We start from the raw sequence: 16,326 nt of genomic DNA, 5'->3' as shown, positions 1-16,326 counted from the left end.
TCAGCGATCATTGCAGCGATCAGCCTCCTGTAACCATGACATGGGGGCTCTTCACTTTGAAGGACTTATGTAAGATTGTAATCAGTGTTCTTGTCAAGTGAGACAATTCAAATAATACCTATATTAAGCAGATTTAAGCCTAATCGCTGCTGCTTCTTTTACCATGAAGGATAAATCCCTTTGAAGACATCAATGTGAGTTAACAAAAAAAAGAACTTCAAATGTTCAGAGTTCAAAGGATTGTGACCTGATTTAACACAAAACAAAACCCCAAAAAATACCCAACACTATAAAATAAAATAAGATTTAGCATTATAGTAGACCTGTTTTTTTTTCATTCCATATGTCCTCTATGTACTGTTAAAAGGAAGAACAAATTTGGAAATCTGTGTCTGGATTAATATTAAAAACACATTTTAATATGCAATCACCTTTTCACAGTAAATTTTGTTGTATTGGTTTTGTAGTGTTTTTTTAATTTCATGAAATGTGTATAAATCGTTCAAATACTGACAAAACTATAAAAACTTGTATTACAAAAATGAACTTCGTGGAATCCTGTTTAGTTTTTTTCAAAGCTACACTTCCTGCCTCATTCTGTGAGTTCTGAAGTTTAAATGTTTTTTGAATTAACCTCTTAAGCCCCAAGCCTACCTGATCTCCTGCTTTTTGCCCCCGTATCAGGGGGCGTTGGGGCTTAAGAGGTTAAGGAAGTTATTCATGTCAGTTATCACGATGCTGCTTCTTGGTCAGAACTTTTGACTCCTGAACATAAGTGAAGCTGAAAGCCAAAGTTCCTGTCTCATTCTGTAAATCTAAGCTGTCCCTCTCAGAAGGTGTCAAGGTAACAGTTATTTAAGCCTCATTTTAAATTGATGTGATAAAAATATGACTTTTGACACACCCGCATCACAAATTGTTTTGTTTTAGCCAAACCATCGCTGTATCTGTGATCTTGGACATAGCAGTACCCATTATTTTTTATAATATTCAACTACTGTTAAATACTTTGAACTTTACTTTTAAGACACACACACACACACACACACACACACACACACACACACACACACATTCCCATATTGATATCTTAGTGAGGACATCTAATTGACATAATGCTTTCCCTAGCCACTTACCCTAACGCTAACCATCAAAACTGAATGCCTAACCCTAACCCTTAGCCTAAACGTAACCATTACCTAATTGTAACCCTGACACTAAAACCACATTTGAAGTCTTAATAACGCCTTCACACTCATGAGGACAGGCACTTTTGTCCTCACAAGTGACTGTTGGTCCCCACAAGTATAGTAACACTCCAATTTTTTGGTCCCCATAAAGATGTCTAAACGGGTACACACACACACAGTGTCAGACAGTTTAATCACAGAGTTGATCATCTGAAATCTCCTCCATATAATCCTGTTTGCCACATGTTTTATGTGACAGGTTGATTTACAACAGCCACAGTTTAAAAACGGGACACCCCCTCCCCAGAACAGCTGTTTGTTGCTACCAGCAGCTGAATCATGTCATTTCTGTCTTCAGCTAAATCGCCATTTAGTTCCAAATCATCACACTTCCTCTTTTTGACATTAATAAATGGAAATTGCAACACTTTTAGTTTTGACATTATCCTGCTCTATGGCCAAACCAGTACAGTTTTCATCCATCTAATTAAGGTGAATTTTTTTTAAGCTGTGTTTGCAGGCACAGATGTGACATAATCCTAGTTCTTTTAAAATAATGTTGGTGGTTTGTGATGATGTCAAAGAGGAAACGGAAGCATCAGACAGACCAGCAGCAGAGAAAAGCCTCATAACGCGCTGACAGAACGGCACAGAATGGTCCTGCTTCTAATTCTTGTGTTTCAGTGTGAAGGTAAAGCCTCCTTTATTTTTATTGCTTACTTTGATAACCACTTTGATAGCTTCATACAAGGTTTTTGTTACTTGTTAAAATTAGTCAATATTTAGGAAGACAGAATTGTGGCATAAGCGTTAGTTCAGTTTGGAAACAAATTTAAACTTGATTTGTGATCTTCTAACAAATCCAAAGCCATTTCTGTATAATGCAAAGAAATCATTGGATGTAACTGATTCAAAAAAAAAAAAAAAGGGGGGGGGGGGGGGAGAAAACAATCCTCTTGCACTCAGTTTATTCTTTTTTTTTTTTTTTTTTAGATGACCATGTTATGTTAAATACACATTTTTCTGAATGTGCTCTTTTCTTTGCAGTGGGGGTCAGTGAAACCGAACACGTCTTGTATCTAACACCTGGAAATGATGTCATTATGCCCTGTGACAATGTGCCTGATACATGCTCCATGGTTGTCTGGGCTTACAGCAAATACGAGTCTCAGACAATAAATATGGTTCATAATGGAATTGTTGAGAAGAACTCAGCTCAAGCTGCCAGACTGAGTCTGCACAGTAACTGCTCACTGAGTATTAACAACATCACTGCAGAGGATGCCGGTCAATACTTCTGTCGGCTTGAGGGGAACGCTCTTCAGGACACAACTGTGGACCTAAATATTTTAACCAGTGAGTATTTAGACTTCCATGGACTTCCATATATCCATATCTGTGAATGACACCGTACATTAAGCATTAAACACACCCGTTATCACCACACTTACTATTATGAGGGATACAGCATTGATTTCCCTCTACACGTGTCATGTAACTGAATGTAACACCTTCTTGGGGAATTAGAATTCTCGTGTTGAAACATGGAGACAGGTCTTTAAATGAAAAGAGTTTTTATTTCATTGGATGAGAGCAGTAAATCTGGCCATTGCTTATGTATTCATTTCAAATTTTATATTCTAAATTAGTAAAACTACTATTAGATAATCACTTATCTTCATATCTGAAGATGATCCAGATGTTTTGAACTTGCATAACTGTTGTCGCTCGTGTTCTCTCCTCAGTTTCAGCATTTCCATCAGACGCTGATCCAAAGGAGGATGGAAACGTCACGTTAGAGTGCTCTCTGTTTAGATACTATACTATCTCTCCTTGTAAACAAAACAGTATGTGTTGGGTGGATGAGACAGGAAGTGTGCTGTGGGACAGAGATGTCAAGAACACTGGACGCACGTGTGTTTCTCTTCTGACTGTGAAGCTTCAGAGTGGCAACAAGAAAAGATACACCTGCCAGTTTGAAGATAACAATACTGTGAAGATAGAAGCTCACTACACACCTGTCCTCATAGGTAGGATAACATCAATAAGAAAAGTAAATTAAGATAAGACGGGATATAAGAGTGAGTCACTTTTTAAAAAGTGAATTACATACTTTTTAATGACTTTTGAAAGACTTTTAATGCTGACTACTTTGAATCCTTTGACAGATTCCACCCCAAACAAGGCTTTCATCATCATTGGTGCTGTGATGCTGGTGCTGGTGGTTGCCGTCATCGCTGCTGTTTTCATAAAATACAGGAGGCGTGCTAAAGTGACAGAGGGTTAGTAGTTATAGTACATATAAATGTGGTCATTCTTGGGTCATCTACTTATCATCTAGTTCATCTAATATTATTATTACTATTATATATTATTACAAGAGCTCTATCCCATTTTGAGCAATCTGCAATAATTGCAGCTTAATGTTAACTTGTGAAAATGCTACATTTTCACTGTGGTTACTCTAAGTCTAATATACTTTGCACTGGAAAATTGATTTAAGAAGCTCTACATTGTGATTATTGATTCTACTTTTTCTTCCAGACCCCACCCAACCCAAACATGTAAGTATATTGATTCACACTATATATGATATGTTTTCACATATAACAGAAATACCTTTGTTTAATATTAATATAACCTTTACAAATGAACTTGTTTCTTGCACATTATTGCCACTGATCACTTGGAAAATTGCAACATGCTGACCGTGCCACAGTATATGATGACAATGTGTTCTTCCCTTTTCTTGTTTAGAATGAGGAAATACTTCAAGGAGTCTTGGGCCAGTTGATCTCGGTAAATAGTTCATTTATCTATAATAAATATAGTAATGAACATAGTAATAAATTAAATTATTATTTATATAATTCATTGGCTTAATTTGCTGTCTAAAGTATTCCAGTTAAACCTGGATTCATCAGATTACAGTGTATGTTGAACTCGAATACGGTATTCGGAGAGGCACAAATAACGTGTTTTTTACGAATACTTATTTCGAACAAATACTTAAAAAAAAAAATTTGTATTCGGGAACAAGAAAAACTTTATGTCGAAAAGCTGAGTTTCCTTATGAGACCGCTGTGCATGACTGGATGAGTGAGTGACGTGTGAAAGAGGTGACTGACACAGGCTGCTCCACACAACAACAGAGACAGTTCGGCAGAGCGAAAAAAGACTGAACTGCATCACTATTTTTGTTGAATACATTTTTTTGTACCTTAACTTTCGCGAAATCGGGAGACTATTCCATTACGCTGCATTACTGACGACTGCAGTCGAGTCTCTCATGTTCGTTCTGTTTACGTAGCTCTGTTAGCTCGGTAATTTACAAATAGGCTGTTGACAGAGTAACGTTAACGTTCGGTTAAAAAGGCTAAAACAATGCTTGTGTAGTTGTGTCGAATTTTATGCATTTGTGGAAACATTTTACAGTCAGTACTGTAGGTGAAACCAAAGCGATATGTAATATATGCAAAAGTCAAATCAACAGAGGCAGATACATCAAACATCTGTCAACATCTGCTATGCATAATCACATGCATTTAAAACATTCTCTCTTGGTACTGTCTTCATTATATTAAATTATTAAAACCAGGACACTACATCCATCTGTTATTTAAAGTCTGTATGGATAGAGAGGGGAAAAATACATACCTGTGAATAAGTGGACAGGTGCACTTTGCAGCAGTTTAAAGCTGGTTTGAGATGCAATGAGTAACTGAGGAACAACAATTACTTTCTTTTTGGCACAATGGCATAATAATTTCAGCCTGCTTGTAATTCCTGTTCTCTGACTTCACTGGTTTTAGTGGATGTTTTAAAAGGATTTTTGGGTTAGTTTCACCCTTTCATACAGAATTTTACTAAGAGTAAACCCAAAATCAAGTCTTTATTTGAAAATTAACATTTAGTTTTTGAGACTATGTTTGATCATCATGTGTCTGAAATAGAATCTATTTTCATTCATGTTTTTGCTTTTTGAACCACTGTGTTTGCTTTCAGGATGAGCCAGAGAGCAGCATCACCTATGCTACTATTGATCACACTGATCAAAATGCCTCACTGAGGAAAACTGTAACTATTTTTTTTCTTTTACTTATATTCAATTTTAAAATTACTTTTGGGCTATATAACAGTTGTAAATTCATATTTTATTCATTAACCCATTTGATTTGAACCAGTGATTTTTTTTGAGAAACAAAAAAAGCAAAACAAAATCTACTCTCTACTGTTTGTTATGGTCTGAATTATTTAGAGCCTTTAATTTTCTGTTATACAGATTAAAAAGGAGGAAGCGGTGACTTATTCTGCAGTGAAGACAAAGGTAGAAAGTGACCCCAGCGGCTTCTACAGTAACATCAGCTAAACTTACCAAAAATAAATCAGAGGAAATAAAACTTCTCATAATGCCACTGCTTTTATTTAAGCTTGCTGTTGTCAGAGATAAACATAACCCTACATCTTTATCAGCTTCAAATACATACAAACATGAAATATGGCAGTATTACCGTAAAATACATGAGTTCATCCAACTAAAGAAGTAAAAAAATTTTTGTATAATTGTGTGTGTGTGTTTTTGACATGTTATTTATTTATTTTTTGGTTAAAGTCATCCATAAATTAAGTTGTTCTCCTCATGGACCTGGGTATTTGACCTAGGTGTTTGAGCTTGGTTGACTTGTTCTTGATTTTTGCAGAATATTGAGTTTCCGATGTTCAGTGTAGAGTGCCTCTGTTACTTAAGTTCTAGTTCTTAGTTCTTGTTTAAATTAATTCCCTCTCCGTCTTTACTCGGGTTGTCCTCCTCAGCGTCCACAGTGTGTAGTCAGTCATGTCAGAATTATAGGACTATGCGGAGGAATAACAATTAGATGGTAACTTGTGGGTTGGAAATGTGAGTCTGGCCAGTTCAGGGCTCAAGGACACCACATTCAGGGTTGTCATAGGTCTGGTGAATCCCTTGCTAAAGGAGGTGATAAAGAAAGCATTTAAGACTTCAAGAATTCAAATAGCTTTTAACCCTCTCAAGGCAGACGTTGCTGATATGCAACAGTTAAAAACTAACAACCTGATTACCCCACATACATATTTTATGAGTTTTTTTTACTCAGAAGTACCACTGCAGGACTTGGTTGTGCATTAGCAACAAAAAACTTAATTTGAGCCTGAGAGGGGCCCGTTCTCACTCCCGAGACGTAACATGGCGACGTTTTGTCACGTCCCGCGGTGTTCCTGATGAACGCAAAAGGAGACCTTCGGCGTTCTTATGGTACGCGGCGGGTTATGGCTGAAATCCAGTACAATGGCGCTCCCGCGGTAATAGACGTCCCAGCCCTGTATTGCAGCCCTAAACCTAACCTTATCCCTAGCCCTAACCATAACCTTTTTCCTGATCTTAACCAGGACTTTAATTATGTTAAATAGCGTGTTTCTAAAGGATTTGAAGAAAAAGAGCGAACATGTGTAGATTGAGTCCATACGGTTCTCATATTTCCTCATTTTTCCGAGGTCGTCATTTAGGAACGTGGTGGGTAGCTGAAAACGTAATATGTTGACGATTTGTCACCTAGCGTAAAATGTTACGCTGTGGGAGTGAGAACGTGTTGGAGAGGGTTAACCTGTCCAGGATGAACCCCGTCTCTCACCCTATGGCAGCTAGGATAGGCTCAAACCCCTCCACAATGATGACTTGGATAAGAAAACAGATTGATAGAATAGCTCTAATAATCACATTCCAGTTAGGAACATTCAAGAAAAATTGACTATTATAATGTACCCCTGGACTACAGTGTAGTCTCCACTCTCACAGAAAATAAAGGCATACAATAACTTCTATAAAATAAAAAAAAACCCCAACCCAATGTTTAGGGAAATGGCCTCATTTATTCCACAGTGCTGCATTTTGTAAAAATAACTTTGAGTCCTACTTTAGTTTCCAAATATTCAAATGCTGAAATGCATGAAGAAATACTGTGAACCATGTGCTTTGTGCAGACTTCAGAGAGTCCATGGAGCAGTCTCCGCTGAGCTATGCCATGTGGCATCTTCGCATGGCAGCATGCTCTGCATTTAAAGGTAGCTTTGTCTAAGTGTGTCCAGTGTTGGGTGCTTTTTTGGTTGAGCCAATTTAATATAAGTTTGCTCTGCTGATGTTATCTCAGGATGTTAGTGCAGGAGATGAGCCCTCATTTTTGTAGTATTTACAAATAATTTTTTAATTTATTTAATAAACGATCATATCCCTGTGTGAATATATAAAATAGCTACAAAAGATATTATAACACCATCAACCCCCCACCCCAAACTCTAGTACTCACAGGAATGGTCACATTTTTTTTTTCGAGATAACTGATTGGTCAGTAGGTAATGACATCATACTGTAAAGATTGACCCGACACACTGTGATGCTGTTCACTTGAGGAGTGTTTATTGAAGCAGCACACATGTGGCTTTATGTTTCGGCACGCTGTTCACCAACTTTTGAGTTCGTCATCTGCGAACACTCCTCCCTCTGGCCTCTGGCTTCACTATATAAAAAGGGAGAAACCTTGTTAGGAAAATCATCGCCACCTGTCCCTCCAGCCTCCTTGGCACCACCCACTTGAGCTTAACTGCCCCAGTCCTCCCCTGCAGCTTAGCCATTGATCACACCGCCACCACACATACCTGTTAATTTCAGGCAGTAGAACCTGTTCTCTAACAATTAGAGATCTCTAAGATTAGTAGCTCTATCCCAGGTTCCATCAGCTCTTGACTAGGTTTGATCTCCTTATCCTGGATGTAGCCATGAGTGTGGCTGCTAGAAAAAGTGCTTGAAGGCCTATTTGAATTGGTGGCTTGTAGTAAAAAGCAGTATGAGAGCAAGTCCAGTTATCATTACCAAGAAAGAGACACAAAGCTAATTTTACAGAACAGAGAAAGATGAGGCAGAGAGCAGGAAGAGTAAAACATGGACAGTAAAACAGACAAAGACTCAACAGTATCATTAGAAATTACTCTTACAAAAATAACAAAATCCAAATGGGAATTCAAAACTGAATGTAGAGCACAAGAACAGCAGTAAAATCAAACAAAAAAGTGCCCAATGCCAGGGACTGTGACCCACATTCAGATTCATAAATACCCTGTCAAACTGTGCAGATACATTGGGTGAGGAATGGGACTATTTCACAAGTTTTTCTCTGAAACCAGGAACAGGAAATGCCATCACTTCTGTTCTTCTGTGCCAGAGAGCCTAATTTGAGCCTGTAGAGAGAGATGCAACAACACATTTCTTCACTGTTAACAATCCTGATTTTTATGCTTCAGTTTGAAGGTAATTACTCAGATTTTCTTTTCTTACTTTTGTGCTTGACTATGTTGCTATGAAATATGAACATTTAAATTGTTGTAGCCATGAGGAAAATTATCATCAGTTGCCAACACAAAATGACAACATCGTTGTATTCTTAGATTTTGGACCTTAATTTGATAAATTCCATTGACTTTAACCACAACAGAAAACTGAAAAGGTTATGATCCAGCACTTCACACAAAGCAGGTTAGGCTACTGTAGATTTTGCTTATTCTATATCTTACTATGCACATAGCAATCAATTAAGTGTTCATTCTAGTTGAATATACAGCACATTTCTCTTGTTTATTACTGTTTATTTCTATTGTTTATTAATTATTAATTATAGAATGAAATCTGCATATGATTGTTAGAATAATGTTTACATCTTCAGTTGGCTGAGAGGTGCAAATGACAGGATAGAAGCTACTAGAAAAACACAGATCTTTTCACAGGTCTTGATAGGGACGATATAGAGTTAAGAACTTTATGGACAGATAAGATTTTTGTAGTTTTGCCTCTGTACATCAGTACCAGTGGATTTTAATTCAAACAATCGAGATGTGATTGCAATGCTGACTTTTGGCTTAAATTTAAAGGCATCTTATAAAAATTGTGCATTAACTGTTCAGAAATCATAGCTGTTTTACACTTTCAGAGGCTTTGTAGAGGCAATTGTATGATTGACTGGCAAGTGGTTTCATGGCCGGGGGGAGACTTTTTTCTTTCTTTTGTATCTCATGACAAATAAAACAGATAATATATATGATTTTTATTCAAACTGTTGCTTTCCACTGGATTTCTAAATATGAGGCTCAAATAGAAGACTGGAAGTGATGGAGGACATCATTAGGCAGAAAAACAGAAACCTGTCAGAGAGATGGTAAAAACTTCAAGGGCATGCACAGTTCAGAAAAAAAAACCTTTCAACAGATGAAACCATTATATCCTTAAACTTATGTACATTACTCGCGCCTACCCTAAAATTATGGTAAAACGTGCAGTCGACATGCCAGTTTTTTCATATCCCATATGCCTTGCCATGGAGTTTTAGAGACGACGGCGATATCATTTTCTGGCGGCTTTTAGAAATCAACAACTGGGAGTGTCATGACTCACTCTCTGAGTCTATCTCTGATCAGTACAAAATGCTGGTAGGTCAGCGCTGTATCAGGGCGCACTATGTGACCATCAATTTTTATCCATTGGTCAAAGGCTGAGTGCAAGGTGTCATCATGAAATTGTTCTAGTAGGAAATCTCCTGTGGAGTGAAATCCTGGGGCGGGCAGGGCCTTGCTGTCTCCTCTCCCCAGAGCCAATGTCAGATGAGCCCGTGTCACTGCTGGGTGCAGCACAGGCGCTACATACTATTAAAGGTCATGCATCCCCGCACACTGCCCCAGCAGGTTATTAAACCCTGGCCAGTCTGTCCCCAGAATTAAGGGATGCACATTCTTTCCTCTACGCATTTTGCCCTTATGTTTAATTCGCAGTGGCACTATGGGATATTTGGGTATGTCACACATCTAACTTCCAGCAACTCAGCCTCCAACCTCCCTGGCTGAACCAGCGTTTGTTAGACAAGGGTCTGTGTACAGCCCGTGTCAACAATAGCCTGCCGTGTACCCCCTTGGGACCTTACTGGATCCCTGTACGTGCCTCCTGAGCCAGGGAGTCTGTTGGGACTTCAGCAACACCAAACACCTGGCTGGCTTCCATGAATGGGCACTCCTGGTGGAAGTGTCCACGCCCAGTCTTGACCTACAGGTCCTCTAGCTGCCTCCCATTCACAACTGCCTGCATCTGCCCATCATCTGGGCCACCTGAACTGGCTGCGGTACCTGTGGGTTTGACATGTCCCACCGGGAAGTTGGGCACCACTGTAACACTCGTTACCAGAACCCCAGCAGTTTCTGGGGCCTCTTCCTCTAGGCCCCAGAAACTACTAGAAATAGGGGAGGTGTGGTTAGGATGATGAAAATCAACTGCGTCAGCAGGCCTTCCCTGGCACTGTCCATTGAACGCACTACTCCACCCATCCCCTGCAGCTGAGCCGCAAACCACATCCTGCCACAGTAGTGTTATTCATTTGCCAAGTCAGCCATCTGATCTCAACCCAACAGAGCATATTTTTCCATTATTAAATACAAAGCTGAATGCAGAGAGACCCACAAACAAACAGCAACTGAAGGCTGGACTAGCAGAGGATCTCAAAGGAGGAAAAACTGCATTTGTTGATGTCCATGGGCTTTAGACTTCAGACAGCCATTGACTGCAAAGAATTTTTAAATGTTAAAAACAACTGCTATATTTCAAATTATGTTAGTTTGCTCAATTATTTTCAGTAACTCAAAATAAGGGGACCATATCTATAAATGGCTGTAATTCTTAAATTCTACAAAGAAATACCTGAGCTGGCCAGCAGATTCAAACCCAGGACTTTCTTGCTATGAGATGTACCAATATCATACAGGTTTTATATACATGGTCCCCTTATTTTCAGGGGCTGAAAATAATTTAGCAATATAACATAATTTGAAATGTAGCAATTGCTGATGATCACAATATCATGCTACCCTAACCTTCAAATAAAAGTCCGAAAAATAAGTGAAGGAACGTAACCTACATCACAGAAATGATCACAGAAATGAAAAAAAATATGAAAGTTCAAATTAGCATGAGTATGAGAGGTTCCTATTAGTCTTATAGGCTGTGTGCAAAAAAATGAACATTTAAGTTTCCTGTTTCTTGATATAGATTGATAGGTAAATACATGGATTCAAAGAAAAAAGAAAGTAGAATAAACATGTTTATTTCTTTGCAGCATGCATCAGTGAAACCTACATGGATCTTTATTACACACCGGGAAATGATGTCGTTCTCCCCTGTGATAACACATCCTCATTGAACTCATCATGCTCCATCATTATGTGGTTTTATAACAGAGATAACTCTGAGACAATAGAAATGGTTTGGAATGGCGCTATTATGGAGAACTCAGCTCAAGCAGCCAGACTGAGTCTGTACAGTAACTACTCCCTGGGCATCAGGAACATTGTTGCTGAAGATGCTGGCCTTTACTGGTGTTGGTCTGGGAACACTACAGCCCAGGATACAATTGTGGGTCTGCATATTTTGAACAGTGAGTACTTAGACTGTAATAATTCTGAGCTTGGACAAATCTCACATCCTTCTCTTCACTTTGACTCTCCTCCCAAACACTACAGTTATGTTCACTACATTTTTGTCTTAATAAATTAACTGCGTACACAGAACATTCAGCAAGCAGTAACTGCAGACTAACAAACTGTGAAAGAGGCGAAGATTTGACTAAACATCGTATAACAGTTTTAGTTTGGGCATTCAAAAAGTTTCAGATTCATGCCGACCTATGAAACAACAGATTAAAAGTGAAATCTCACCAGTGAATCCAGTGAAATTTGGACCTGTTACAGAGTTTTAGATTTCTTTCATCATCTGTTTTCTCTCAGTTTCAGCATCTCAGACACAAAACTGGGATGGATACATCACATTAACGTGCACTCTCTTCAAATACTCTGACTCCCAATTGTGTGGCGAGAACAGCATCGTCTGGTTGAACGAAACAGGAACTGTGCTGCTTGGCAGTGGTGCGAGGGACATTGGACCGATGTGCATTTCTCTTTTGACTGTGAAACCTCAGAAGGCCCACAACAAAACATACACCTGCCAGTATATCAAGAAAAACAGTGTGAAGATAGAAGCTCACTACACACCTATAGGTATGATAAGAAGCTTAAATGAATTTCAAAATGATCTGAATTATGCACTTCAATAAATAAAGCTTTGGTTTTATTTGTAGAAGTAATTTACTGTAGTTTCCAAATATTCAAACATTAATTTGACCAGAATTTAATAATAAAGTTACAAAAGCATGACATTTTTTGTACTGTTTTTCATAGAGTACACAGATCAGCTTCCTGTGAGCTACATCATGTGGACTCTTCGCATTGGAGCAGTGATCCTAATGACTGCAATCACTGTTTTTGTCCTGAGAGACAGAGATGAGACGATTTAGATCCTAAAGAGCACTGATAAACAATCTGACATTTGAATCTAATTGCCATGCTCTTTGTCTTTTCAGGATGCAAAAAGCCACTTGAAGACACAAGAGTGAATTAAAAACAACTCAAAAGATTTGAAATTTATATCACATGTTCTTATTTCAAAGTAAGCTTTGGACACCAAACGACATCTTTGTGTCAATATAAACATTTTACTATTTGTGTCAGAGTTAAATTAGAGTCTGTGTGTCTCTAATTTAATGTTCATACTTCTCTTTTTTTTTTTTTTTTTTTTTTTTTTTTTTTTGCCTGTCCCGTTTGGCTCTTTTGCCATCAGAATTATTGTCTAAAGGCGAAGAAAGATGCCCAACGGATTTTCTTTACCAAATTGACCATCCCAGCTTTGCCGTAATGGTCCATTTGATTCACCTTTTATTCTTTATTTTATTTTCACTTGCTGAATACGGGACAGACTTGACTGGGGGAAAGAAAAGGGAAAAAGAAAGAGGGAAAGAAAAACAGTTGAGAAGAGGGACGGGGAGAAGGGCAAAAAACAAAAACCAACAGAATAAGCAGAAAAAAAAAATACATATATCGATCACCTGGATCACCTGTTGAGAAAGAAAAAAGAAAACAAGCAGAAGAAAACGAGAGTAATACAATAAACAACATCACAATGATATATGGGAATATGACAGTAAATACTAAATATTAAACATTATTGTGCAGCACGTAAGATCGACAGCACAGTGTGCATTGAGGTAGGAGCCAAAAAGGGTGTAGTTTGTGTGTGTGAGATCACCCGTGTGTACACCTGTGAGCATGGACGCGCTTGTTTTCTTAAAAGGTTCCCTCATGTAATGATCTGCTAGAGGGTGTGGGGGGCCACTGCCCCGTCCTCCAGGGCATGAAGCAGGTATGGAGGAGATCAAAACTCCAGACATCCAGAGGCCCCCAGAACACAAGAGACCAAGGAAGACCAACAGAGGGGCAGCCGTGCCACTGTCCCAGAAAGAGCTGAGGAGAGTCCCAGATGAGGGGTCACCCAGCAGCCACGGAGCAGAAGCCAGGGGGGGTTGCAGTGACGTGCCCGTGAGCTCCGCCGGCAGCCAGCTGTGCCTGAGTGACCGAGCCCCAGGCCGAGAGGCCGGGGGCACCCCACCTCCGAAGTGGCCCAAGCGAGCCCCAGGCTCCAGGCCCCGATAAGCAGCCGCCAAGGAGTGAGCCGGTGTGTACCCGGACGCCCACCCCCAGACACAAAGAACCACCAACGCACCGATGTCTGAGGGAGTTCGCCCCCGGCAGGGGAAGTGGTGGGGGGAGATAGGCCTCCAAACCTTGGAGGGCCTGAGCTGTCCTCAGAGAGGTAGCGTCTGATACCCAACCTGACATATGGACACAGACATACAGGCACACACAGATACAAACATCCATTCCCACCCTCATGCTCTCATATGCACTTACTCCACACTCAACCAACGTGGAGACAGACATAAAGAGACGCTGTACACACAATCACACTCCCCAAGCGTACTCTACGAACCGGGTCTAGGTACCCTTGCCCCTGGAGGGGGGAACTGCACCCAGACCCAGGTTGTGTTACCCTTTTCCCTGCGGTGGGGAGAAGCAGACCGCCCCGACTCCGCAGCAGCAGGGAGGCCCCACATTCCGGACCCCAGTCGGACGGCCAACTCCTCCTCCTAGCCCCCCTGCTCCAGCAGACCGCAGAGAACGAGGGTGAGAGAAGACTCCTAACCTCCCTCTACCCGCTCATTGTAGTGTTGATGTATGTGTGTTCTAAGGTGCATTTAAAACCCAGGAGGGCATGGAGCTACCTGCCAGAGAGCAGCAGGTAAGCGCATAGTCCCTCCTGCTAGCCCTCAATGTCTACGTGTATTTAAAATTGAGAGGTGGGCAACGACGCCAGGGGTGAGGTGTACACCCTGATGGTAATTGGGATTCCGTGTAGCGTGCCCACCCCCAAGATCCTATATGTATGTGTAATGAGAGTGTGAGTAATGTGAATGTCTAAGTTGCGGGATAAAATTGAGGCAGAGGCAGCCAGAAGGGGACAGAGGGGGGGGGGGGTTACCTCCTCTGCACCCTGGTGACACACCCCTACTCCAAGGCCCTGCATGTGTGGGTGGTTGTGGTGGAGCGGGAAGAGGGAGGCAGCTGGAGATGGGGAGGGAAGGAAGGGAGGGGCAAGTGACCCCTCCCTGGGGCCAGCTCCCCCGCTGACCCCAGTAGGCACCCCCATACTCCGCGACCCGCCAGGGAAGGGGGGCCCAGGCCCATCCGAACCGGGGCCCAGTGCAGCGGCGCCGCCCGGCCCCACAGAGCCCGGGGCAGTCCACCCAACCCCACCACAGAGAAAACTGCACCCACCCCATCATCCACTCATCTTCCAGACTACATAAGACAATAGACGCCCAGGCTGAGATCTTCCTCCACCTCTCCTGTATCTCCCCCTCTTGCAGAGAGAGTTCCTGAGAGAGGAAAGCTCCTGCAAGATGTGACAACCCCCCCCCCCCCCCCCCACCAGTTGAAGAGCCCCCCAGGTGGCTCGGCGCACCGGCGGCACCCTGCGCCAGTGGCGGGCCCCCATATACCCACCGGCCCACAACCCCGGCAACACACCAACCAGGACCCAGGCCCCCGAGGCCCGGCCAGGGCCCCAGGCCAGAGCCGGAGCGCCCCCAGAACCTCACGCCCGTCCCGGACCCACCCAGGGGCAGCCAGGCTACCAGGTCAGTAACCCCCGTCCGTCAGCACAGACCCTCCCCTAGCCCCGCTGCACGTAGCCACGAGGAAACCGTCACCTAAGAGTCAACAGAGCCCCTAATTGGCCATGACCGCTACCCCGGGTTGAGCCCCCCAAGGAAGATGCTCCCGGGGAACCCCCCGACGCCCTAAGCCTGACCCTACCCCCACACCAATCACAACAGTGAAGGCGAGACCAAAATATGACCCCCCACCCCCACTAGGTGATGGAGCTGATCAGAGGAGCCCAGAGCGATTGATCTGATGTGGTGGCAGAGGCTGTATCAAGACTAATGTAATCTAATAGATAATTTCTATATTGGTTAGAATTAAGATTGTTTTTATTTTTCCAGTTCATGAGGACTGTTTTCTTGGCTATGCATAGGGCAGTGAAAACCATATGGGCTATATTCTTTTCTGAAGTGACATTATCTAAGCTGCCCAACAAACACACTAAGGGGGAAGTTGGAATGTTACATTTCAGACACTTTGATAAGTCTTCACATATCTCGCGCCAAAACTTCTGAACTGGTGGACAGAACCAAAGAGCATGGATATAATTGTCCGGTGAATTGGTTTGGCAGTGTGAGCAGTTGTTGGTAGATGCAAAGCCCATCTTGAACATCCGATGACCTGTATAGTGCACTCTATGTAGTATTTTGTATTGAATTAATTGAAGACTGGGATTTCTGATTAGATGAAAGGTTTTTAAGCAAATCTGAGACCAGAAGTTTTGGTCTAAGTTAACTGATAAATCCGCTTCCCATTTTGCAATAGGAAGTGATATTGATTCATCTGTTTTAGAAAGCATTCTGTATATTTTGGATAGTAATTTGGGGGTTTTAAGAGTAAAAAATTGAACCACACTTGGTGGTGTTTGTAGTTCAACTTGACCCGGTTTAAATTTCTTTTTTATCATGGATTTAATTTGTTGATATTCTAAAAATCTTTTCTTGTTGATCCCATATTGTGTAACTAGTCTGTCAAATGAAAT

The 16,326-nt window shown here is 41.3% G+C and overlaps 2 protein-coding genes across 5 annotated transcripts; both read left to right on the top strand.

The window, feature by feature from the left end:
* The first annotated feature begins 597 nt into the window (after positions 1 to 597).
* LOC146502087 (uncharacterized) lies at positions 598 to 11,465 on the top strand. Of its 4 annotated transcripts, XM_085132371.1 has the most exons (11): positions 598 to 844; positions 1,777 to 1,881; positions 2,238 to 2,546; positions 2,936 to 3,220; positions 3,359 to 3,472; positions 3,735 to 3,754; positions 3,948 to 3,989; positions 5,196 to 5,267; positions 5,473 to 6,165; positions 6,206 to 8,508; positions 11,351 to 11,465. In XM_085132371.1, the coding sequence occupies exons 2-9, from the start codon at positions 1,845 to 1,847 to the stop codon at positions 5,557 to 5,559; spliced, it is 966 nt and encodes a 321-aa protein (XP_084988497.1). In that variant the 5' UTR covers positions 598 to 844; positions 1,777 to 1,844; the 3' UTR covers positions 5,560 to 6,165; positions 6,206 to 8,508; positions 11,351 to 11,465. The 4 variants fall into 4 exon arrangements, with proteins under 4 accessions (XP_084988497.1, XP_084988498.1, XP_084988495.1 ...); XM_085132372.1 differs by lacking the exon at positions 598 to 844 and having other exon boundaries at positions 1,056 to 1,881; XM_085132369.1 differs by lacking the exons at positions 598 to 844; positions 1,777 to 1,881 and having other exon boundaries at positions 2,146 to 2,546.
* LOC146502086 (uncharacterized) lies at positions 11,371 to 12,838 on the top strand. The gene is made up of 3 exons (XM_085132378.1): positions 11,371 to 11,668; positions 12,018 to 12,287; positions 12,468 to 12,838. Exons 1-3 carry the CDS (start codon positions 11,371 to 11,373, stop codon positions 12,581 to 12,583), a joined length of 684 nt encoding a protein of 227 aa, XP_084988504.1. The 3' UTR covers positions 12,584 to 12,838.
* The last annotated feature ends 3,488 nt before the right edge of the window (positions 12,839 to 16,326 follow it).

This window comes from Neolamprologus multifasciatus, chromosome 15 (genome assembly GCF_963576455.1).
Source record: "Neolamprologus multifasciatus chromosome 15, fNeoMul1.2, whole genome shotgun sequence".
In the NCBI taxonomy this organism is placed as follows: domain Eukaryota; kingdom Metazoa; phylum Chordata; class Actinopteri; order Cichliformes; family Cichlidae; genus Neolamprologus; species Neolamprologus multifasciatus.
The sequence above is the reverse complement of the archived record's forward strand: the minus strand, read 5'-3'. Positions and strand labels throughout refer to the sequence as shown.

What these genes read in the sequence shown, in the direction of transcription:
- LOC146502087 (XM_085132369.1), top strand. Translation starts at nt 2,195, where the DNA reads ATGTTAAATACACATTTTTCTGAATGTGCTCTTTTCTTTGCAGTGGGG. An exon ending in CTACACACCTGTCCTCATAG is followed by an intron (nt 3,221 to 3,358) that starts GTAGGATAACAT and finishes ATCCTTTGACAG; the next exon opens with ATTCCACCCCAAACAAGGCT. An exon ending in ATGCCTCACTGAGGAAAACT is followed by an intron (nt 5,268 to 5,472) that starts GTAACTATTTTT and finishes TCTGTTATACAG; the next exon opens with ATTAAAAAGGAGGAAGCGGT.
- LOC146502086 (XM_085132378.1), top strand. Translation starts at nt 11,371, where the DNA reads ATGGATCTTTATTACACACCGGGAAATGATGTCGTTCTCCCCTGTGAT. An exon ending in GGGTCTGCATATTTTGAACA is followed by an intron (nt 11,669 to 12,017) that starts GTGAGTACTTAG and finishes GTTTTCTCTCAG; the next exon opens with TTTCAGCATCTCAGACACAA. An exon ending in AGCTCACTACACACCTATAG is followed by an intron (nt 12,288 to 12,467) that starts GTATGATAAGAA and finishes TGTTTTTCATAG; the next exon opens with AGTACACAGATCAGCTTCCT.